We start from the raw sequence: 20,108 nt of genomic DNA, 5'->3' as shown, positions 1-20,108 counted from the left end.
CAGGATGGTGGGAGGAGAAAGTGGACGGGTGAGGCGTTGTTGAGGGAGTGGCAATGAGTGGCTGGCTGGTGTGTGGCGGTCACTCCTCATTGCTTTTCGACTCTCAATACCAACTTAGTGGTTCGTTATGGTGAACAAAACATGCAGATACTTATATATAACCTGTGTATAGAGTGTAATAGCAGCAAAACTATTTGTTTATTGTTTTATGAACATAATAATTGAATCACTAATATGCACATCATACTTTTGAGTATAGCAATTATTCACCACTTTTATTATATAAATATATTACAATACACACTATTGAATAATATTACTGCAAAAAACTAAGAAAAAATCAGAGACATTGAAATAATTAAGTGATAATATCTTTGTGGCAACTCCCACCTGTCAGCTCGGGTGACGCTGACCGGCTCTGACGACCACTCTGTCAACGCCCACTTTTTTCTAGACTTCCTCAGTCTATTGCGCCCAAAATATGTCGCCTACGATTTTTTTTCCCATGCTCAGGGAACACAAATTAACATTTTTAGAAGACGAAATAATTTTTTAGAATTTTTTTTTCTTGCGCACAGGGGTGTAAATCTCCTCAGGACCCCTTAGCAGCTTAAGGGTTAAGGTTATGAGGACGAGTTCTCTCAAGCTCTCCTCATACTGAGACCTCTCAATTTTGGTACTAATCTACCTGCAAACCTCTGAACTTTCTCACATTTATGTTTATGCTTCACAAGGTGTTGGTTCCATGCTGGTGCTGCATACTCAAGTAATGGTCTTACATAGGCAGTGTGTATGGACTTTAAAGCCTCCTTGTTTAGATTCTTAAATGACATTCTTATGTTTGCTGACTTCCAATATGCTGCTGTCATCATCCTGGTCACATGAGCTTCTTGTGTTAGTGTTGGGATTATGTCTACTCCCAGGTATTTTTCCCTCATTGTTTCTTGTATTTGTCTTCCCCCTTATTTTGGTATAGTTATATACAAGTCTCTTGTTTCCACTACCCATTTTCATTACTTTGAACATATTTGGATTGAATTCCAACAGCCATATATCTGCCCACTCCTGAAGTCAGTTAAGGTCTCCTTGCAGCATCCTAGAGTCCTCTTCAGTTCTTACTCTCCTTATTAACTTTGCATTATCGGCAAACATTGACATGTACGAGCTCACTCTCTCTGCGAGATTATTTACATAAATTAAAAACAACACTGGCCCTAGGACAGAGCTTTGTGGAACACCACTTTCCACTCCTTTCCAGCCTGACATATCCTCTCTGACTATTACCTTTGTTTCCTGTCAGCCAAGTACTGTACCCAGTCCAGTGTCTTTCTTGTTATTCCCCGCTTGTCTTTTCATCTTCTATATTATTGTTTTATGAGGAACTGTATCAAAAGCTTTTTGGCAGTCTAAAAAGATGCAGTCTATCCATTCTTTCTTGTCTTGTCTAATTTTGGTGACTTATCATAGAATTCAATTAAGTTTGTTAAGCACGATTTTCCATCTCTGAAGAAGTTTTGTTCGTCTTATAAAATTTACTCTAAATGTTCTACAATCCTTTTTCTTATGATTTTTTCTAGAATCTTACATGGAATGCATGTTAATAACACCAGTCCATAGTTCAGTATTTATGTCTGTCCCGTTCCCTGAATATTTGAGCTACATTTACCACATTTACCCCCTTCCAGTTTTCTGGTAGCTCTCCCATTTCCAGTGTAATGTTAAACACAATAGTTAATGGTAACACAAGCTCCCTGAACCTTTCTTCAGTATCTATGGTGATATCTTGTCTGGTCCTACTGCTTTTGTTACATCCAATTCCTCCATGTAATTTTTTTTTTTTACCTCTTCTACAGTAACTTCAATTCTGTCTAGTGTCATTTCTGTTTGTCTGGTGTCAGCTCTATTTGGACACCAATCTGGTTCTGGTTTGAAGACCTCTTGGAACCTCTTGTTGAGTTCTTCACATGCTTCTTTGTTATTCTCCAAGTGTGCTCCTCCTTGTCAATGAAATCTAACCATACGATCTCATACAGTGGTTTTCCTCCATAAATGTCTGTGCAACAACTTAGGTTAGCTCTTTGCTTTTGCTGCAGTGTCATTCTCAAACTGGTATTCTGCTACCTCATGATTCTTGTGTACTCATTCCTGGCCCTCTTTAGTGCCTCCCAATTTGCCTCAATGCTACTATGTCCCTATGCTTTTTCTTGGCCTTTCCAGGTCTTCTCTTTTTCTTCTTTGCACCGTCTGTTGAACCACGGGTTTGTCATTCTTCTTTTGTCCACTTTCCATCCGAGAGGTATGTACTGTTTCGTTACTGCTTTGCATTCCAGTGTAACGAGCGTCATCATCTCTTTTTCCTGACTTTCAGTCTCTCATTGAACCTTGTGCAAATAATCCCTAACCCTCCTGTAATCCCCTCTTCTGTATTCTCTCTAGGTCCTTGTCCTTTTCCCAACTCTCTCTTTCAGTTCAACATGATAATGCTTGTGGTCACTGGCTCCTAGTGGTACCTCAAATTTTAAATTCTCTGGCTCCTAGTGATACCTCATATTTTTAATTCTTTACATCTTCATTTTGGGTAAACACCAGTCTAGGGTAGCTGGTAGATTACCTCCTCTTTCTCTAGTCGGCTCCTTGATCTGCTGCCACCGGAAGTGTTTGTCTGTAGTATCCACAAATCTTGCTCTCCACCTATGAGAGTCCTTTGTTGGCCAGTCTATTTCCCTGTGGTTAAAATTCCCAAGTATTAAGATATTTGCTCTGGCTCTCCTTGCCATTGGCTGTTTTTTCTATTATCTTCAGACATGTTTCATTACATTTATCATATTCCTCCCTTGACCTTTCTGTAGTTAATGGACAGTTGTAAATAACACCTACCACTATCTTCATGGTCCTTGCTGTTATCATACCTAGTATAAAATCCTTCTAATCGATTACATCTGGGATCTCTATCTCCTCAAAGCTCCAATGTTGTTGTACCAGTAGGGCTACTACTCCCACCAACCCCATTTATCCTTTCTTTTCTTTCTACAGTACCTGTATCCTCTTGGGAATACTGTACTAGTATTATATCCTCTTTTATGTTTGTCAGTTTTGTCTCCATAACAGCAATGATATGGGGATGCAGTTCTGCCCTTGTTACTAATTCCCCTTCCCCAACCCCCATTGCCTTCACTATCTGGTAACTGAATCTCAAATCTTCACTCACTAAAATGTCTGATACAAGCTGATCCAGTGATTCTTTTTTGATGGCAACGACTTCTCAGTCTTCCCCATTCATATTACAAACTTTTAACACCTAACATACACATCAAGCTGGCTAGGTGTCCTGCCACAAATTCAGAACTCACTTCATAGAACTACACCACAGATAATTTCTAGCCTTGGAACACTACCTGTTTAATTATGCACACTATAAATGTCACCGACACAAGTGTCAACATACTTAGCTCGGGAAGATTGTCTAAAAAGAACATGCCCAAAATGTATTCATGGAGACGTGCTGTTTTGCCCTCTCGTTCCTCTCTGTACTGCTTCAAGTGCATACCGTGACACAGTTCATATGTCCAATACGACTCAATCTATACAAACAGAAAAAGAAACATGGACTACAGTATTATGTGACCAAGACTTTATCCAAAGTTATAACATTTATTATTTTAAGGGGAACAATCCTGGTCACATCTCATTATATTCCAATACAATTGGTGGTGGTGGTGTTGGTAGTGTTAGCGATGGTGATAGTAATGGTAGAGGTAGCAATGGTAGAGGTAGCAATGGTGATGGCAATAATAATGGTAGTAGTAGTGTTAATGTAACAGTAATGATAGTTAGTAATGATAATGTCTTCTCAAAGACATAATAACATAGGATAAAAACCCACACACCAATGGGGCCTCGACATACGATGCTAATCTGTTCTCAGAGATGGATCGTAAGTCGAAATATCATAAGTCAAAGCGATTTTCCCCATAAGAAATAAAGGGATTTGAATTAATCCGTTCCCCACCCTCCAAAATATTAACATACAAATACATTTTATACTGAATACAATGTTTTTTCTAACTACAATACAGTACCTAAGTTTATCTTACCTTTATGGAGGGCTCTTGATGGCATATGGAAGATGGTGATGAGGGGGGAGGAGTTGTTACTGTTTGGAAGGGGTGTCCCCTTCCATTATCACATCAGGCAGTGATGTTTTCTCTGGGGTACTCTCTCTCCTACGTTTTGCCTGAATACCACTAGGACCTGGTTGTGGTTCAGTGCTTGTTTGTCTTGCTACAAATTTGGCAAGAGACATTTGTTTTTCCCTTCGTTATAACATTTGTCTGTAATGATGCATCACAGTGTCATTGAATAGGTTAAGGCAATGACCTACTGCAGCTTGATTTGGGTGTGTCGTTTCAGCAAAGGTTTGCAATTCTTCCCATGCTGCACACATTTTCTTAATTGTTGAGGAAGAGACATTCTGTACTGGCACATCCTCCCCTGAAGAAATTTCCTCAGCTGTCAAATCGCCACTTGCATTACCACACAACACAAGAGTAAACTGATCTTTCATAGGCTTGTGTCCAGGCAATGACTTCTCCTCCTTGGTAATGTATGTTTTCTTTGGCAATCTTTTCCAGAATAGCCCTGCCTCGTCACAATTAAACACTTGCTGTGGTAGGTATGCCTCACTCTGCACAAAATCTTTAAATTCCCCAATGAATCTTTCAGCCGCTGGTTTGTCTGAGCAGGCAGTCTCCCCATGCCTCACAACATTATGAATTCCACTTCTTTTCCTAAATTTCTCAAACCATCCCCTGCTCGCCTTAAACTCTTTCACTTCTGCATCACTCGTTCCAGGGGTTTTCTTTAAAAGGTCTTCATGCAATTTTCTTGCCTTTTCACAAACGACGGCCTCTGAAACGCTATCACCCGCCAACTCCTTGTTGTGTATCCAAATTAATAATAACTGTTCAACATCCTCAAGTGTTTGTGTTCTATGTTTCGTGATTACTGATACGCCTTTTGCCACTTTAGCACTCATAATGTCCTTTTTCTTAGCCAGTATGGTGGATATCGTTGACTGAGATTTGTTGTACCGACTAGCCAGTTCAACAACCCGCACACTATCTTCATTTTTATAAATGATCTCTTGTGTGTATATCACGAAAATATACACGTGATTAAGAATGTGACAATGATCTCTTGTTTCTGCTCTATGGTCATTCTTACATCGGATCTCATATGTTGAGCCTTACCACTGACTTTCCTGGGACTCATGGTGTGATATATAATAATTACTTTAATGTTCAAAATGCAAAAGATCACCACAAACGCGTAATTTCCTATAGGCGTGGTCGTCACTGAGCGGGCAGCTGTAGTAAACCGAGGCAGGTTGGACCGCGTGACCGGGAACCATGCGCTCGGTTGACCCGAACGTGAACCAACAAATATCGGAAGTCGACAACACCATCGGATGTCGAGTCGCATTTTTCGATGAAATTTACATCGTAACTCAAAATTATCGTAAGTTATCCTGGATCCAGTCCTCTTGGATTTGAATGGAATGGAAAGAGGACTGGACCCAGGATAGCAGCCTCATTAGACGTTCAGATGCAAGTCTTGTCCTAATCATACACTCGGACCTTGATAAAGCACTCAGAAGAGTGAGAAAGACTTGGGTGTAAATCCCTTTACCACCAGTGTAAAGAGGTGATATGATCACTACATACAAAATAGTAACGGGAATCGATAAAATTGATAGGAAAGAATTCCCGAGACTTGGAACTTCAAGAACAAGAGGTCATAGCTTTAAACCAACTAAACAGAGCTGCAGAAGAAATTTAAGAAAATTCACTTTCAAACACAAAGTGGTAGATGGTTGGAACAAGTTAGGTGAGAAGGTGGTGGAGGCCACAACGGTCAATAGTTTCAAAGCGTTATATGACAGAGTGCTGGGAAGACGGCACCCCACGAGCATAGGTCTCATCCTGTAACTACACTTAGGTAATTACATCATTGACCCATATAACACTACCACTCCTGATGTAATTTTCTGTGTGATTGCTGACTGGATACCTTGTTGGTATCTGTGTATCAGTCATAAGTTGTGGCCACATTAAACACATTTGGTGAATCAAATCAAATAAAACTATTTTGTCCTATGGTTGCAAACTTAATGAACACCCTATATAATTCAATGAAAACTATAGGCTAACTCCTTTTGGGTATACCTATAATAATATTTCAAAAGAACATAGATTGCCAAAAGTGTTAAATATTCGTTCAAACAGTGTGCATTACTCACCCGCAAAACACATGATTGTTTCCTAAAGAGTGGCAGCAGCAGAGTTAAGGCATTGGGGCCAGCATACACTTCAGAATCCTCCTGTAAATAGAGAGTCCTCAGAATTTTCCAACTTAAATAAAGCCAAATAAAGAAAATGCAACTCTCGCTTTTTAGGTAAAATTTGTCAACAAGGCCAAGTTGTCATTGATAATTTTACCAAATAGCCATACATTTTTATTTTGGCTGTAACTGCAACAACTCAAAATGTTCTACATGTTAATAATGGCTTTCCAAATATGTACCAATTAATCACAAATTTCTATGCGAGTTAAAACAGAGAAATTTGTTCAAACCTAACGTAACATACCTAAGTCACTAAATCATGTTCTTAATATAATATTTATTGGAATAAACCAATTTTGAAAGATACATTTGAAAATAATGAAAATCACTTTGCCTGTCAGGCAAATTGGGCCTTGCATACTAGGGCCAAGTAGTGCAGTTCTGGGTACTGTATTAGGTATGACACACATTATATTATATATATATGTGTGTGTGTGTCTCATACCTAGTAGCCAGAACGCACTTCTCGGCCTAGTATGCAAGGCCCGGTTTGCCTAATAGGCCGAGTGATTTTCCTTATTTTCAAGAAGGAAAATGCGAACAAGAAGTTCCTGTAAAAAAAGAAAAAGAAGTTCCTGTAAAATAGTCTAATAGGGGGTACAGGTGTTGTGTTAGTTGACTCTTCAGAGGTTGCATGACGTTTCACCTTCCTTTTTATGATGTCTTCAACGAAACCATTGGAGAAGCCGTTGACTAGGACCTGCCTTACCCTACAGAGCTCTTCATCGACTTGCTTCCATCCTGAACTGTGGCTGAGAGCACGGTCGACGTAAGCGTTGACAACACTCCTCTTGTACCTGTCTGGGCAGTCACTTTTGGCATTGAGGCACATTCCTATGTTTGTTTCCTTAGTGTAGACTGCAGTGTGGAAACCTCCACTCCTTTCCATGACTGTTACATCTAGAAAGGGCAGCTTCCCATCCTTCTCCATCTCGTAAGTGAAACTCAACACAGAATTCTGCTCGAATGCCTCCTTCAGCTCCTGCAGATGTCTAACATCAGGTACCTGTGTAAAAATGTCGTCAACATACCTGCAGTATATGGCCGGTTTCAAGTTCATGTCAACTAAGACCAACGTTCGATAGTACCCATGTAGAAGTTCGCAAACAGGACACCTAGGGGAGAACCCATGGCAACCCTATCTACTTGCTTATACATGTGCCCATCAGGGCTCAAGAAGGGTGCCTCTTTAGAACAAGCTTGGAGTAGTTTCCTTAGAATGTTTTCTGGTATGTCAAGAGGAGTACAGACCAGATCACGATACACTCTGTCCGCTATCATCCCGATTGTTTCATCCACAGTTACGTTGGTAAACAGTGATTCTACGTCCAACGAAGCTCTTATACCTGTGGCCCATGTTCCCCGCAGTAAGTCAACAAATTCCTTTGGAGACTTCAGGCTGAGGGCACAAGGTACATAAGGAGTCAGCAAGCCGTTGAGTCGCTTTGCCAGTCTGTACGTGAGTGTGGGTATCTGGCTGATGATTGGCCGAAGTGGGTTTCCAGGCTTGTGTGTCTTGACATTTCCATACGCCTACCCAGGTTTGTATTCCCCAATAATCTTTGGCAGGTGGAGTCCGGATTTCTTGGCATTCACAGTTTCGATCAATCTGTTTACCTTTGTTTTCAATACGGCTGTAGTGTCCTTCAATACCCTTTGGAATTTAGTTTGGTCAGAGAGTATGAGGTTCATTTTTGCCAGATATTCGTCTTTTTTAAGAATACAGGACGCCTTAACCACTGCACTGCGCAAAGCGCCTTTAGGCGCTCAGAGAGTTGTGCTTTTTGTTTTTTAATTTGGCTATATTTTCATGTTTTTTAATGTTTTCATTACTATTTGTGTTTTGAAATGGAAATAGTTGACTTTGGAAACATTTTGACATTAAATTTACCTGAACATTTGTAAAAATAATAAAAATATGTCCTTGTCAATTGCACCAAGACGTTTTTGCCGAAAATAGGTGAGCAGTGCAAGGGTTAATCCAGTTGATGGTCAAGTGGATTAAGGCGTCCTGTACATACCAGTTGTGTTGCTCCTGGCAGTTTGGGTTCGAGTCACTTCTTAGGGTGTGAGTTTTCAGTTGCATATAGTCCTAGGGACCATTCAGGCTTGTTCGCATTTGTGTTCCTCACATGTGCCCCAAAGAATGAGGTGATTTGATAAAATGCTTTGCCCAAGATTACCATCCGGGTGCTGGCAGGAAGGGGGGGGGTTCAAATACCTTCGGCTATCACCTCCTTATGTCCGGTCGTGATGGTCCAGAGGATTAGGGCGTCCTGTACATACCAGTTGCGTTGCTTCTGGCAGTATGGGTTTGAGTCACTTCTTGGGGTGTGAGTTTTCAGTTGCATATAGTCTTGGGGACCATTCAGGCTGGTTCATTTATATATATATATATATATATATATATATATATATGTCGTACCTAGTAGCCAGAACGCACTTCTCGGCCTACTATGCAAGGCCCGATTTGCCTAATAAGCCAAGTTTTCCTGAATTAATATATTATCTCTATTTTTTTTCTTATGAAATGATAAAGCTACCCATTTCATTATGTATAAGGTCAATTTTTTTTTATTGGAGTTAAAATTAACGTAGATATATGACCGAACCTAACCAACCCTACCTAACCTAACCTAACCTATCTTAATACGTTAGGTTAGGTTAGGTAGCCGAAAAAGTTAGGTTAGGTTAGGTAGGTTAGGTTGTCGAAAAACAATTAATTCATGAAAACTTGGCTTATTAGGCAAATTGGGCCTTGCATAGTAGGCTGAGAAGTGCGTTCTGGCTACTAGGTACGACATATATATATATATATATATATATATATATATATATATATATATATATATATATATATATATATATATATATATATATATATATATATATATATATATATATATATATATATAATACAGTAATAATATACATATACATAATAATATACATATACATAATAATATACATATACAGTAATAATAATAATAATATATATAATAATATAATATATTATATATTATACATATATATATATTATACATATACATATACATATATATATATATATATATATATATATATATATATATATATATATATATATATATATATATATATATATATATATTTTTTTTTTTTTTTTTTTTTTTTTTTTTTTTTTGCTACTTTATACTAATAAAGTTTGCTACTTTATACTAATCATTATTATGCTGTTATTAATTAAAATATTGTACTATGATTTTATGCAAATTTTATTTCAAATATTGCTGTGAAACAAAATTGTTAATATTTTCTGGATTTTTTTTTAATTTTAGCACTAAATTCCAAACTAGTAAATACATGGGAGTGTTCCACATACTGTAATTCCATTTGAGACTGGAAGCTGATTGAACATTTATAGAGCAGCACTGGACAATACTTACATTTTTATTGCCATAGCTAATGGGCACAAGGCACTGGTACTGCTCATTATTGGCACTCATCATGACCAACTTCTCATAATCAGGTGACTCCTGCCAGAAAAAAAAGATGCGTCAAGAAAACCTGCATCTTTACAAATATTTGAAAGCAAACCATACCAAGAAAAGAAACATTCAAATGTTTAAGTAAAAGGAAACATTATTAATAAAACAGAAAAGGCAGACAGGATAGGTGTAGTAAAATGAGTTTTAGGGAAAAGATAGATTTCTATCTTGAGGTTATCTTGAGATGATTTCGGGGCTTTTTAGTATCCCTGCGGCCCGGTCCTCGACCAGGCCTCCACCCCCAGGAAGCAGTCCGTGACAGCTGACTAACACCCAGGTACCTATTTTACTGCTAGGTAACAGGGGCATAGGGTGAAAGAAACTCTGCCCATTGTTTCTCGCCGGCGCCTGGGATCAAACCCAGGACCACAGGATCACAAGTCCCGCGTGCTGTCCGCTCGGCCGACCGGCTCCCCTTGTTCAGCAGGGGGTCCCCTTGTGTCTCCTTGAACAACAGATGTTCTTGCGGTGTTTGACACCCAAATACAGTATACAGTACAGTACTCTGATGACTCTTCACAACCTTTTTAATTATATTTTTTGTATTACAAGTTTGCATGCTGACAACTTCCACATGTTTTGTATTTTATTATGCACCGTTTTGGTGGCTAGAACATGACAAGTATTTAATGTTCATGTAGATATTTTATTGAGAAGACTACAAAATGGTGGACATTTTGAGGTCTCTGGAACTTAACTTTAATAACAATGTAATTATTTGTATAATTCATTTTCTTGGGGGCAAGCAGCCAGTGTATATATACATGTTAGGCTTATATCAAGGTCCCTCCAACTCAAGGTCGAATTATTGATTCGTCAGGATGCAACCCCACAAGCTGACTAACTTCTGGCTACCTATTTACTGCTAGGTGAACAGCACATTAGGTGATAGGAAACGTGCCCAATTATTTCTGTCCTGCCCAGAATTCAGACCCAGAATTCGGAGTCTAGAGCGAACTTGAATGTACTACCACAGTAAGATCAAATTGTTTTGTACAAGTTTTTCTAGGAATGTAACCCTCACACAGACTGAGGGCCGACCATATTGCCTCACTCTGCAGACTGGGCCAGGTCTGGGATCACCTGGAAAACAGGAAAGCAGAAAGGCATTGGACTCACCAGGAGGCTGCTGTCGGCGCCTGGCCATTGGAGTCGAAACAATATGGCATCATCCAGGCCTTTAATTTGGTTGGCTGCGAGGACAATGAGCGGAGATGTGAAGGCCACGAGGAATGCGAGGATGGCCATAGCTGAGGGGTGTCAGCTGGGCCAGGAGAGTATCAGCGTGGCCAGGATAATGTCAGGTGGACAAAATTAAGTGTCAGTCAGGCCACGAGTGCATCAGCTAAGCCAAGAATGAATATCACGTGTGTGTACGCGACCACAAATGTGCATCAATAAGATCATGAAATTATCAGCTACGGCGTCAACAGGTCCGGGAAAAATTCGCCGTGGTACTAAGGTGTCAGGAACGAAAGTGTCAGGTAGGGCGTCAGCAAAGATAAGACTGTGTCACTTTTGGTGTCAGTGCTGCGAAGAGAATGACAGCATGGCAGGGAGTGTGTCAGGTTTGTCAGCAGGATATCAGTGAGGTCCGGAGAGTGTACGCCAGGAGTGTCAGCGAGGCCAGGCCAAGCCAGCAGCTGATTTTTGTTTACCATCTCTCATATGTTGACACGACACCAATGACGTTGCGAGGGGGCGGAGCCTCCTTATGCCCGCCAAATTCAAAAGTCAAAATTACTCATGGAAGATGAAATACTGGTACAGCATAGGCCTACTATTGTTGGGGGCAGGACACTTGGTAGGCTTAGTGATGTTACTGGTCTTAAGAACCAAGGAGTTAAGATCCACCAGTTACTGACTGTTTTTTTTTTAATCACCATCTAACTCATATCTTGAAACTCTATCATCATTACCTAGCTTCAAAACCTTATATTTGTCAGCATTAAACTGCATCTCCAAACCTTTGACCACTTCAAACCCCTATTTAGATCATTTTGAAGTAATAGTGAGTCTTTTTTCGTGTTTATTAATCCTCCTGATTTTTGTATCATTGACAAATTTGAAAATATTGCTGCTCAAACCTGAACCTAAATCATTTATATATATTATGAGTAACAGAGGTCCCAGGACAGAGCCTTGAGGCACTCCACTTACAACCTAAAAACTCATTTGCTGTGTTACTAGCAATACTAGCAAACAGACTTAACAAAAAGCAACTAATAATTTCGGGGAATTTTAATATTGACTTCTGCGAGCATGATAACCCTAAAGCTGCTAGTTTCCTCAACTGTATGAATTCCTGATTGCTCATACCCTTAATCACTAAACCTACTAGAATCACTGATATGACTGCCTCTATTCTTACAAATACAAAATACAAATACAAATACAAATATTTATTCAGGTAAAGTACAGACATACAAGGTGAAATACAAAAGTTGATGGATTTATAGATAGAGCTAGTACATACAATGCCTAAAGCCACTATTACGCAAAGCGTTTCGGGCAGGAAAAACACTAAGACTAAAACTTAATACTAACTTAGATTAAACTATAAATTGTGTTGCGAAAAAATCAATCAGCATGTGGGGAATTAGTTTAGAGAACCGCAGCAGTAGTGTGGAGGAAGAGGGTATTGTGGTACAAAATAACAGCAATATTGCAGAGCCAGATAATATAAACGATGAGAGCAACAGTGAGACAGAGTGCATAAATGAAGGAATTGGGACGAAAAACGGAGATGGCTCCAATAAAGAGGTAGACAAGACAGACACAGATATAAATACCTTGAAAAACGCACAACCGGAACACATTTGCAAATTCTACGCTAAAGGAATATGCAAATATGGAAAATTAGGAGCAAAAGGCCATTTTCTGCATCCTCGAAAATGTAGGAACATGTTGGAGAGGGGTGCATGCCGATTTGGAACAGGGTGTAGATACTTCCACCCTAAATTGGAAGTTTTGTTTGTTTTGTATAGTATTGTTTATAAATTTTTCCCCCTTTTATAGCTTAATTCTACTTTGTAATTTGCCTTTCTTGCCTTGTTTTCCTGCAACCAGCTTATTATGCAGACAAGTATAGACCCAGAACTAAACCTCTTATCCACTATCTATGACAATCATCACTTTAATGATCTAAATTGCAGATATTTTACAGCACATGATGTAAACAATGTATTAACTCATAATCACAATATCTCTGTAATCAACTTGAACGTTAGATCCCTAGGTAAACACTTCGATGATGTTAGTGCCTTGATTGAAACTATTGCCAACAAATTCTCTTTTATTATACTTACTGAAACATGGTTGAAAGAGGATACTACTCAACTCTTTAACATGCCTAACTACTCGGCAATTCACAACTGTCGTCAACTTCAGAGAGGTGGTGGCACTGCTCTTTACTACCACCAAGAACTAGCATGCTTAAAATAAATTAGAACTAGAGACAGCTATGGGGAGTATATCTTCGCCAGCTTCAGAGTCAAGGGTGCCGAGTCTGTCCTGTCTGTGGGTGCAGTTTATAGAATTCCTAACACTGATGTGTCCGAATTGAACTCAAACCTTAGAAATCTAATACTTGATAACAGACTGAACAAAAACCACCTAATTATCGCAGGGGACTTTAATATTGACCTCTGCGAGCCAGAACACCCTACTGCTGTTAGCTTCCTCAACTGTATGAATTCCTGCTTCCTCGTACCCTTAATCACTAGACCTACTAGAATCACTGATAGTACTGCCACGACTCTAGATCACATCTGGACCAACATAACCTCTCCGCTTACTTCAGGTATAATCACCGATAGCACTACAGACCATTACCCCACATTTCTCTTAACTAACATTAGCAAACCACCTCTAGAGTCAAGGGAGTTAAGTTTTAGGCTGCACAATGAAACTGCTATAGACAATTTTATAACTGCTGCTGATAATGTCAAATGGGAGTCCGAGTTAGGTAACATAGGGGACATCAACCTAGCAGTGCAATCTTTTCTACAAACAACTCTTAGCCTTTATAACACCCACTGTCCTATGCTTACAAAACAAGTCACAACCAAAAGACTTAACAATCCCTGGCTTACAAAGGGAATACTTAAATCCATTAATAAAAAACATGACCTTGAGAAGAAGTATAGGTTAGGAATTGTCTCCAAAGAATTCTCAAAGAATTACTCATTATTGCTATCTAAGATAATTAGACGAGCCAAAACTAAATACTACGAAGATCAATTTACCCAAATAAAGAGCAACATTAAAAAAACTTGGAGCACAATTTCACAAATATTGGGATCAAAGAAGACTTTAAATAACAAACCAACACTCCTGTCCAATAACGATGGTCAGCTTTCAGCCTCAGATTCTGCTATTGAGTTTAATAGGTTCTTCTCTTCCATTGGTTCATCCCTTGCAAATGATATTCCATCTTCCAGTACTGACGTTAAGGACTATCTTACAGGTAACTATCCAGTCTCTGTACCTAAAGCCTATTAATTCCACTGACGTCAATGAGATAATCCTTTCCCTTAAAACCAAGTCTGGTGCCCTTGAGGAGATACCAACTTTAATTAACAAAAAAGCCTCCAGATCTTTAGCCCCTGCTATTGCATTGCTCTTCAACAAGTCACTTGAACTCCAAACCTTTCCAGATATTCTAAAAAAAGCGAGAGTAACGCCTGTCCACAAATGTGGTGATCTCACAGATGTTAACAACTACAGACCTATATCAATCCTGCCAAACTTGTCAAAAATTTTTGAAAAACTAATCTATAAGCAGCTTTACTCTTATCTAGCCAAACACAATATACTTAACCCTTGCCAATATGGCTTCAGACCCAAAAAAAGCACTAACGATGCACTTATTAGTATGCTTAACTCGATTCATACAGCTCTTGATAAAAAGGAGTTCCCTGTTGGGTTATTTGTGGACCTGCGTAAGGCTTTTGACACTGTCAACCACCAAAACCTTCTTCTTAAATTACATCATTATGGAGTCAGAGGACACTCCCTGCAATACCTCAAATCCTACCTTACTGACAGGCTCCAGTATGTTTCTGTGAATAATTCAATTTCTCCCACCCTACCCATCAACATTGGTGTTCCTCAGGGCAGCATACTTGGCCCTCTCCTCTTTCTCATCTACATTAATGACCTTCCAAATGCCTCCCAACACCTCAAACCAATTCTATTTGCTGACGACACAACCTTCATTTACTCCAGTCCTGACCCCCTTGCTCTAAATGCCACAGTAAATACTGAGCTAAATAAAGTCCATCTGTGGCTAACTGCCAACAAACTCACCCTTAACATTGACAAAACTTTCTATATTCTGTTTGGCAATAAATCCTCTAATCAAATAAATCTCAAAATAAACAATACCCAAATTTGTAACAAATTAGATGGCAAATTCCTTGGCATTCTCATTGACCACAAGGTGAATTTTCAGGGAAATATAAATATATTTAAATATATTTATATTTTTATAATATATCTAAATATATCAAAAAAAGTTTCAAAAACTGTTGGCATTCTTTCTAAGATCAGATATTATGTACCCCGCCCTGCCCTGGTACATTCTCTATCATTCTCTATTATCTCTATTATCCCTCATCTATCCATATCTCAACTATGGTATTTGTGCTTGGGGTTCTACTACCCAAAATCATTTACGTCCTCTAATTACTCAACACAAAGGTGCTATTAGGACAATATCCAACTCTGGTCCCAGACATCACTCGGTACCCTTACTCAAATCTCTGAATATGTTAGACATTAAGTCACTGCACATTCTCTCATGTGTATTATACATATATAAAACGCTAAACTGTAATGCCAATCCTGACCTCAAAAGCTTCATTGAAGGTTGTAACAGAACCCATGAGCACCACACCAGAAATAAATACGGTTTTGATATTCCTAGAGTACGACTTAATCAAACTAGAAATGCTCTACAAATCAAGGGACCCAGATTGTGGAATGACCTTCCCAACCATGTTAACTAAAGACTGTACCTTTCTCAACCAGTTTAAGATAAAATCGAAGCTATACCTAATAAATTCCCTGTAACCTACCTTACCCCTCTATTGTCAACCAATGTCTGTTTTTTTTTAAAGAGCGCTGTTTGTCGACAGAATTGTATTTGTGCTGCTTTTTCAGCTATGTTTTCATTCCATATTTTCATTTTACTCTTTATGCTCAATTAGTATTAAGCTTTAGTCATTTAAGTTTTTCATGCCCGAAACGCTCTGCGTAATAGTGGCTTTAGGCATTGTATGTACTAGCTCTATTTATAAATCCATCATTCTTTGTAAAATCTCTTGTATGTATGTACCTTACCTAAATAAACATTTGATTTGATTTGATTTGAAATTATGTCAATTTTCAATTAGGGACAAAAATGCTACAATCTTCAGTGTCCGGAATTCCACGTGAGAGGTACACAGAGTTATGGACGGGAAGATCAATATGACACTACTGGAAATTTTTTAGAGGAAGGCAGAAACAGAGTAGTAATTATAAGAGAGGAACAGTCAGATGGAACCACTACAGGATTACAGAGGGGAAGGGAGATACCCACAAGACTGGAATACAAATTATCAACAAGCACACAGGTGCTACACCACACAACACCCGTCCTACTACCAAAACTGGACGAATCACTTCTAAAATAACACACCCTGGACGCAAACACAGTGGCCTCCTTACCAGAGCCTCAGATATTAACACCAAGTAAGGCATCCAGTACTTCCAATAACACTATAACATCTTTATATTTGCCAACATCCAGGGTATAAAAACACGCAAATCCAACAAAGTTCACTTTATAGATGGTCTCCTTCATGAGGCAAATGCAGTGTTTGCAGCCCTAACAGAAACTCACACAAAGGACTACCATGATGGTGAAATATGGATCTCAGAGTACAATCTTTTCAGATGTGATAGGAAACACCGGCTTCAGGGTGGGGTCAGCCTCTACATCAAAGACACACTCATCTGTACTGAGCTGCTAAACACCTCAAATGATATGGTGGAAGTGCTGATAATCAAAATAGAGATTCTAAATGTAGTTATTGTCCTTGTATACAAGTCACCGGAGGCAAACCCTCAGCAGTTTAAAGACCAACTAATGAAAATAGAACACTGCTTGGAAAACCTCACAAATCCAGCTCCGAACATCATCCTGCTTGGGGACTTCAACCTACGGCACCTGAAATGGAAGCACCTGGCTAATACAGTAATATCAGAAAGGATACCAGGAAGTAGCCTAAATGAACAGGCACATGCAAATGACCTGCTACGGATGTGCGATAGGTTTGCCTTAAACCAGCAAATAGTAGAACCAACTAGGTAGGAGAACACGCTGGACCTCATTTTCACTAATAATGATGAATTGATCAGGAACATAATTATTACAAATACCTGTTACTCAGATCACAACTTAATTGAAGTTCTGACAACCAAGGGGAATAGACCTTCAAAACCAGTCCAGATTCCCGGTGGTGGAGATTTCAGCAAATTCAACTTCAATAATAAACAGATAAACTGGGAGCAAATAAACCAGGACTTCACAGAAATAAACTGGGAAGAACAGCTAGAAAATGTAAACCTGAACCAGTGTCTGGAAAAAATAAGCTCAGTAGCACTAGAAATATGTTCAAACTGCATACCCCTAAGAAAAATGAGGAAGATATGCAGATTGGAACGGGAACGTCGTTCTCTATACAGGCGAAGAAAACGAATCGCGGAACAACTTGAGAGTTGCACCTTATCTCAAGAACGGCGAAGAAGGTTAGGTAGAGAAATAGAAACAATTGAACTCAAGCTACAAGAAACATACAAAACCCAGGAGAGGCAAAGAGAGCAAAAGGCCATCAGTGAAATAGAGAGAAATCCGAAATATTTTTTCTCCTATGCAAAATCAAGATAAAAAACCACATCTAGTATCAGGCCCCTGCGAAAGGGAGATGGAACTTTCACCGATGACAACAAAGAAATGAGCGAGTTACTGAGGAAGCAGTACGACTCTGGTTTCAGCGAGCCATTAAACGCACTAAAGATTAATAACCCAAATGAATTTTTCATGGATATGATACCAACATCAAATCATATATCAGACGTCACCCTATCCCCACTGGATTTTGAAGAAGACATAAACAGTATGCCTATGCACTCTGCACCAGGCCCGGATTCTTGGAACTCCATATTCATCAAGAACTGTAAAAAACCACTATCGCAGGCCCTCCACATTCTGTGGAGGCAAAGCCTAGATACTGGCGTTATTCCTGATATACTAAAAGCAGCAGAGATAGCACCACTTCATAAAGGAGGAAATAAGGCAGAGGCAAAAAAATTACAGACCGATAGCACTAACATCGCACATCATAAAAATTTTTGAGAGAGTGCTAAGAAATAAGATCACAAAATACATGGAATCACAGCATCTCCATAACCCCGGACAACATGGTTTCAGAACAGGGCGCTCTTGCCTGTCGCAGTTGCTGGACCACTATGATATGGCATTAGATGCTATGGAAGACAAACAAAACGCTGATGTAATTTACACAGATTTCGCAAAAGCTTTTGATAAATGTGATCATGGTGTTATTGCACATAAAATGCGTTCAAAATGAATTACCGGAAAAATAGGCAGATGGATCTACAATTTCCTGACCAACAGAACCCAATGTGTAATAGTCAACAAAATAAAATCCAGCCCATCAACCGTGAAGAGCTCAGTCCCCCAGGGTACTGTGCTTGCTCCAGTACTTTTTCTCATCCTCATATCGGACATAGACAAGAACACAACCTATAGCACTGTATCATCCTTTGCAGATGACGCTAGGATCTTCATGAGAGTAGGCAACATAGAGGACGCGGCGAGCCTCCAGTCAGATGTAGATCAGGTCTTTCTATGGGCTACAGAAAAAATTATGGTGTTTAACGAAGATAAGTTCCAGCTCATGCGCTATGGAAAAAATGAAAATATAAAAACGGAAACCACGTACAAAACTCAGGCAAATCATAACATAGAACGTAACGGCAATGTAAAGGATCTGGGTGTACTCATGTCGGAAGACCTTACCTTTAAAGAACACAATAAAGTAGCCGTCACAACTGCAAGAAAAATGACAGGTTGGATAACAAGAACTTTTTACACTAGAGATGCTATACCGATGATGATACTTTTCAAAACGCTTGTGCTCTCTAGAGTGGAGTACTGCTGCACAATGACAGCCCCTTTCAAAGCTGGAGAAATTGCTGACCTGGAGAGCGTGCAGAGATCCTTTACTGCTAGAATCCACTCAGTAAAACATCTAAACTATTGGGACCGACTAAAGAGCCTAAATCTGTACTCCCTTGAGCGCAGGCGGGAGAGATACATAATAATTTACACGTGGAAAATATTAGAGGGGCTGGTCCCAAACCTGCACACAGAAATAACATCACATGAGACCAGAAGACATGGCAGGATGTGCAGAATACCCCCGTTGAAAAGCAGAGGTGCAACAGGTACTCTGAGAGAGAACTCTATCAACATCAGAGGCCCGAGACTGTTCAACACGCTTCCACTACACATAAGAGGCATAACTGGCCATCCCCTCACAGTGTTCAAGAGAGAACTGGATAAGCGCCTCCAAAGGATACCTGATCAACCAGGCTGTGACTCATACGTCAGGCTGCGAGCAGCCGCGTCCAACAGCCTGGTTGATCAGTCCAGCAACCAGGAGGCCTGGTCGACGACCGGGCCGCGGGGACGCTAAGCCCCGGAAGCACCTCAAGGTAACCTCAAAGTGGATAGGCGCGGGAATTCCTTGATTGGCTCGATTTTCTTCTCTATTGGTTGGACCCCTGCTGCTGACACACGGTGTCCCAAGAAATCCAACTATGGAACATGGAAAATACACTTCTCGGAGTTGAGCTGCAAGCCGAAGTTGCGCAGACGGGTGAGAAGGAGTCGGAGGTGTAGCAGATGTTCTGTCGGTGATGTACTGGCCACCAGCACATCGTCAATGTAGGCGTAGCAAAAAGTAAGGTCCTTAACTTCTTCGTCGATGAAGCGTTGGAATGTTTGGGCTGCATTCCGTAGACCAAAAGGCATCCGGACGAATTCAAACAGTCCAAAAGGTGTTGTAATCGCTGTTTTCGGAATGTCTGCCGGTTCTACAGGG

At 39.7% G+C, this 20,108-nt stretch overlaps 1 protein-coding gene across 1 annotated transcript in view; it reads right to left on the bottom strand.

The window, feature by feature from the left end:
• Nucleotides 1-11,600, bottom strand: part of LOC123755789 (endoplasmic reticulum lectin 1) — a 50,563-nt gene extending 38,963 nt beyond the window's left edge. Inside the window, exons 1-4 of the mRNA XM_045738586.2 lie at nucleotides 11,050-11,600; nucleotides 9,829-9,918; nucleotides 6,299-6,379; nucleotides 3,446-3,581 (exon numbers count right to left, since the gene is read on the bottom strand). Coding sequence (XP_045594542.1) covers nucleotides 3,446-3,581; nucleotides 6,299-6,379; nucleotides 9,829-9,918; nucleotides 11,050-11,178 — 436 coding nt within the window. The 5' untranslated portion in view covers nucleotides 11,179-11,600. The remainder of the gene's footprint in view (nucleotides 1-3,445; nucleotides 3,582-6,298; nucleotides 6,380-9,828; nucleotides 9,919-11,049) is intronic.
• Nucleotides 11,601-20,108: the final 8,508 nt, after the last annotated feature.

This window comes from Procambarus clarkii, chromosome 43 (assembly GCF_040958095.1).
Source record: "Procambarus clarkii isolate CNS0578487 chromosome 43, FALCON_Pclarkii_2.0, whole genome shotgun sequence".
Lineage (NCBI taxonomy): Eukaryota > Metazoa > Arthropoda > Malacostraca > Decapoda > Cambaridae > Procambarus > Procambarus clarkii.
This window is presented reverse-complemented; position numbering and strand designations above follow the sequence as displayed.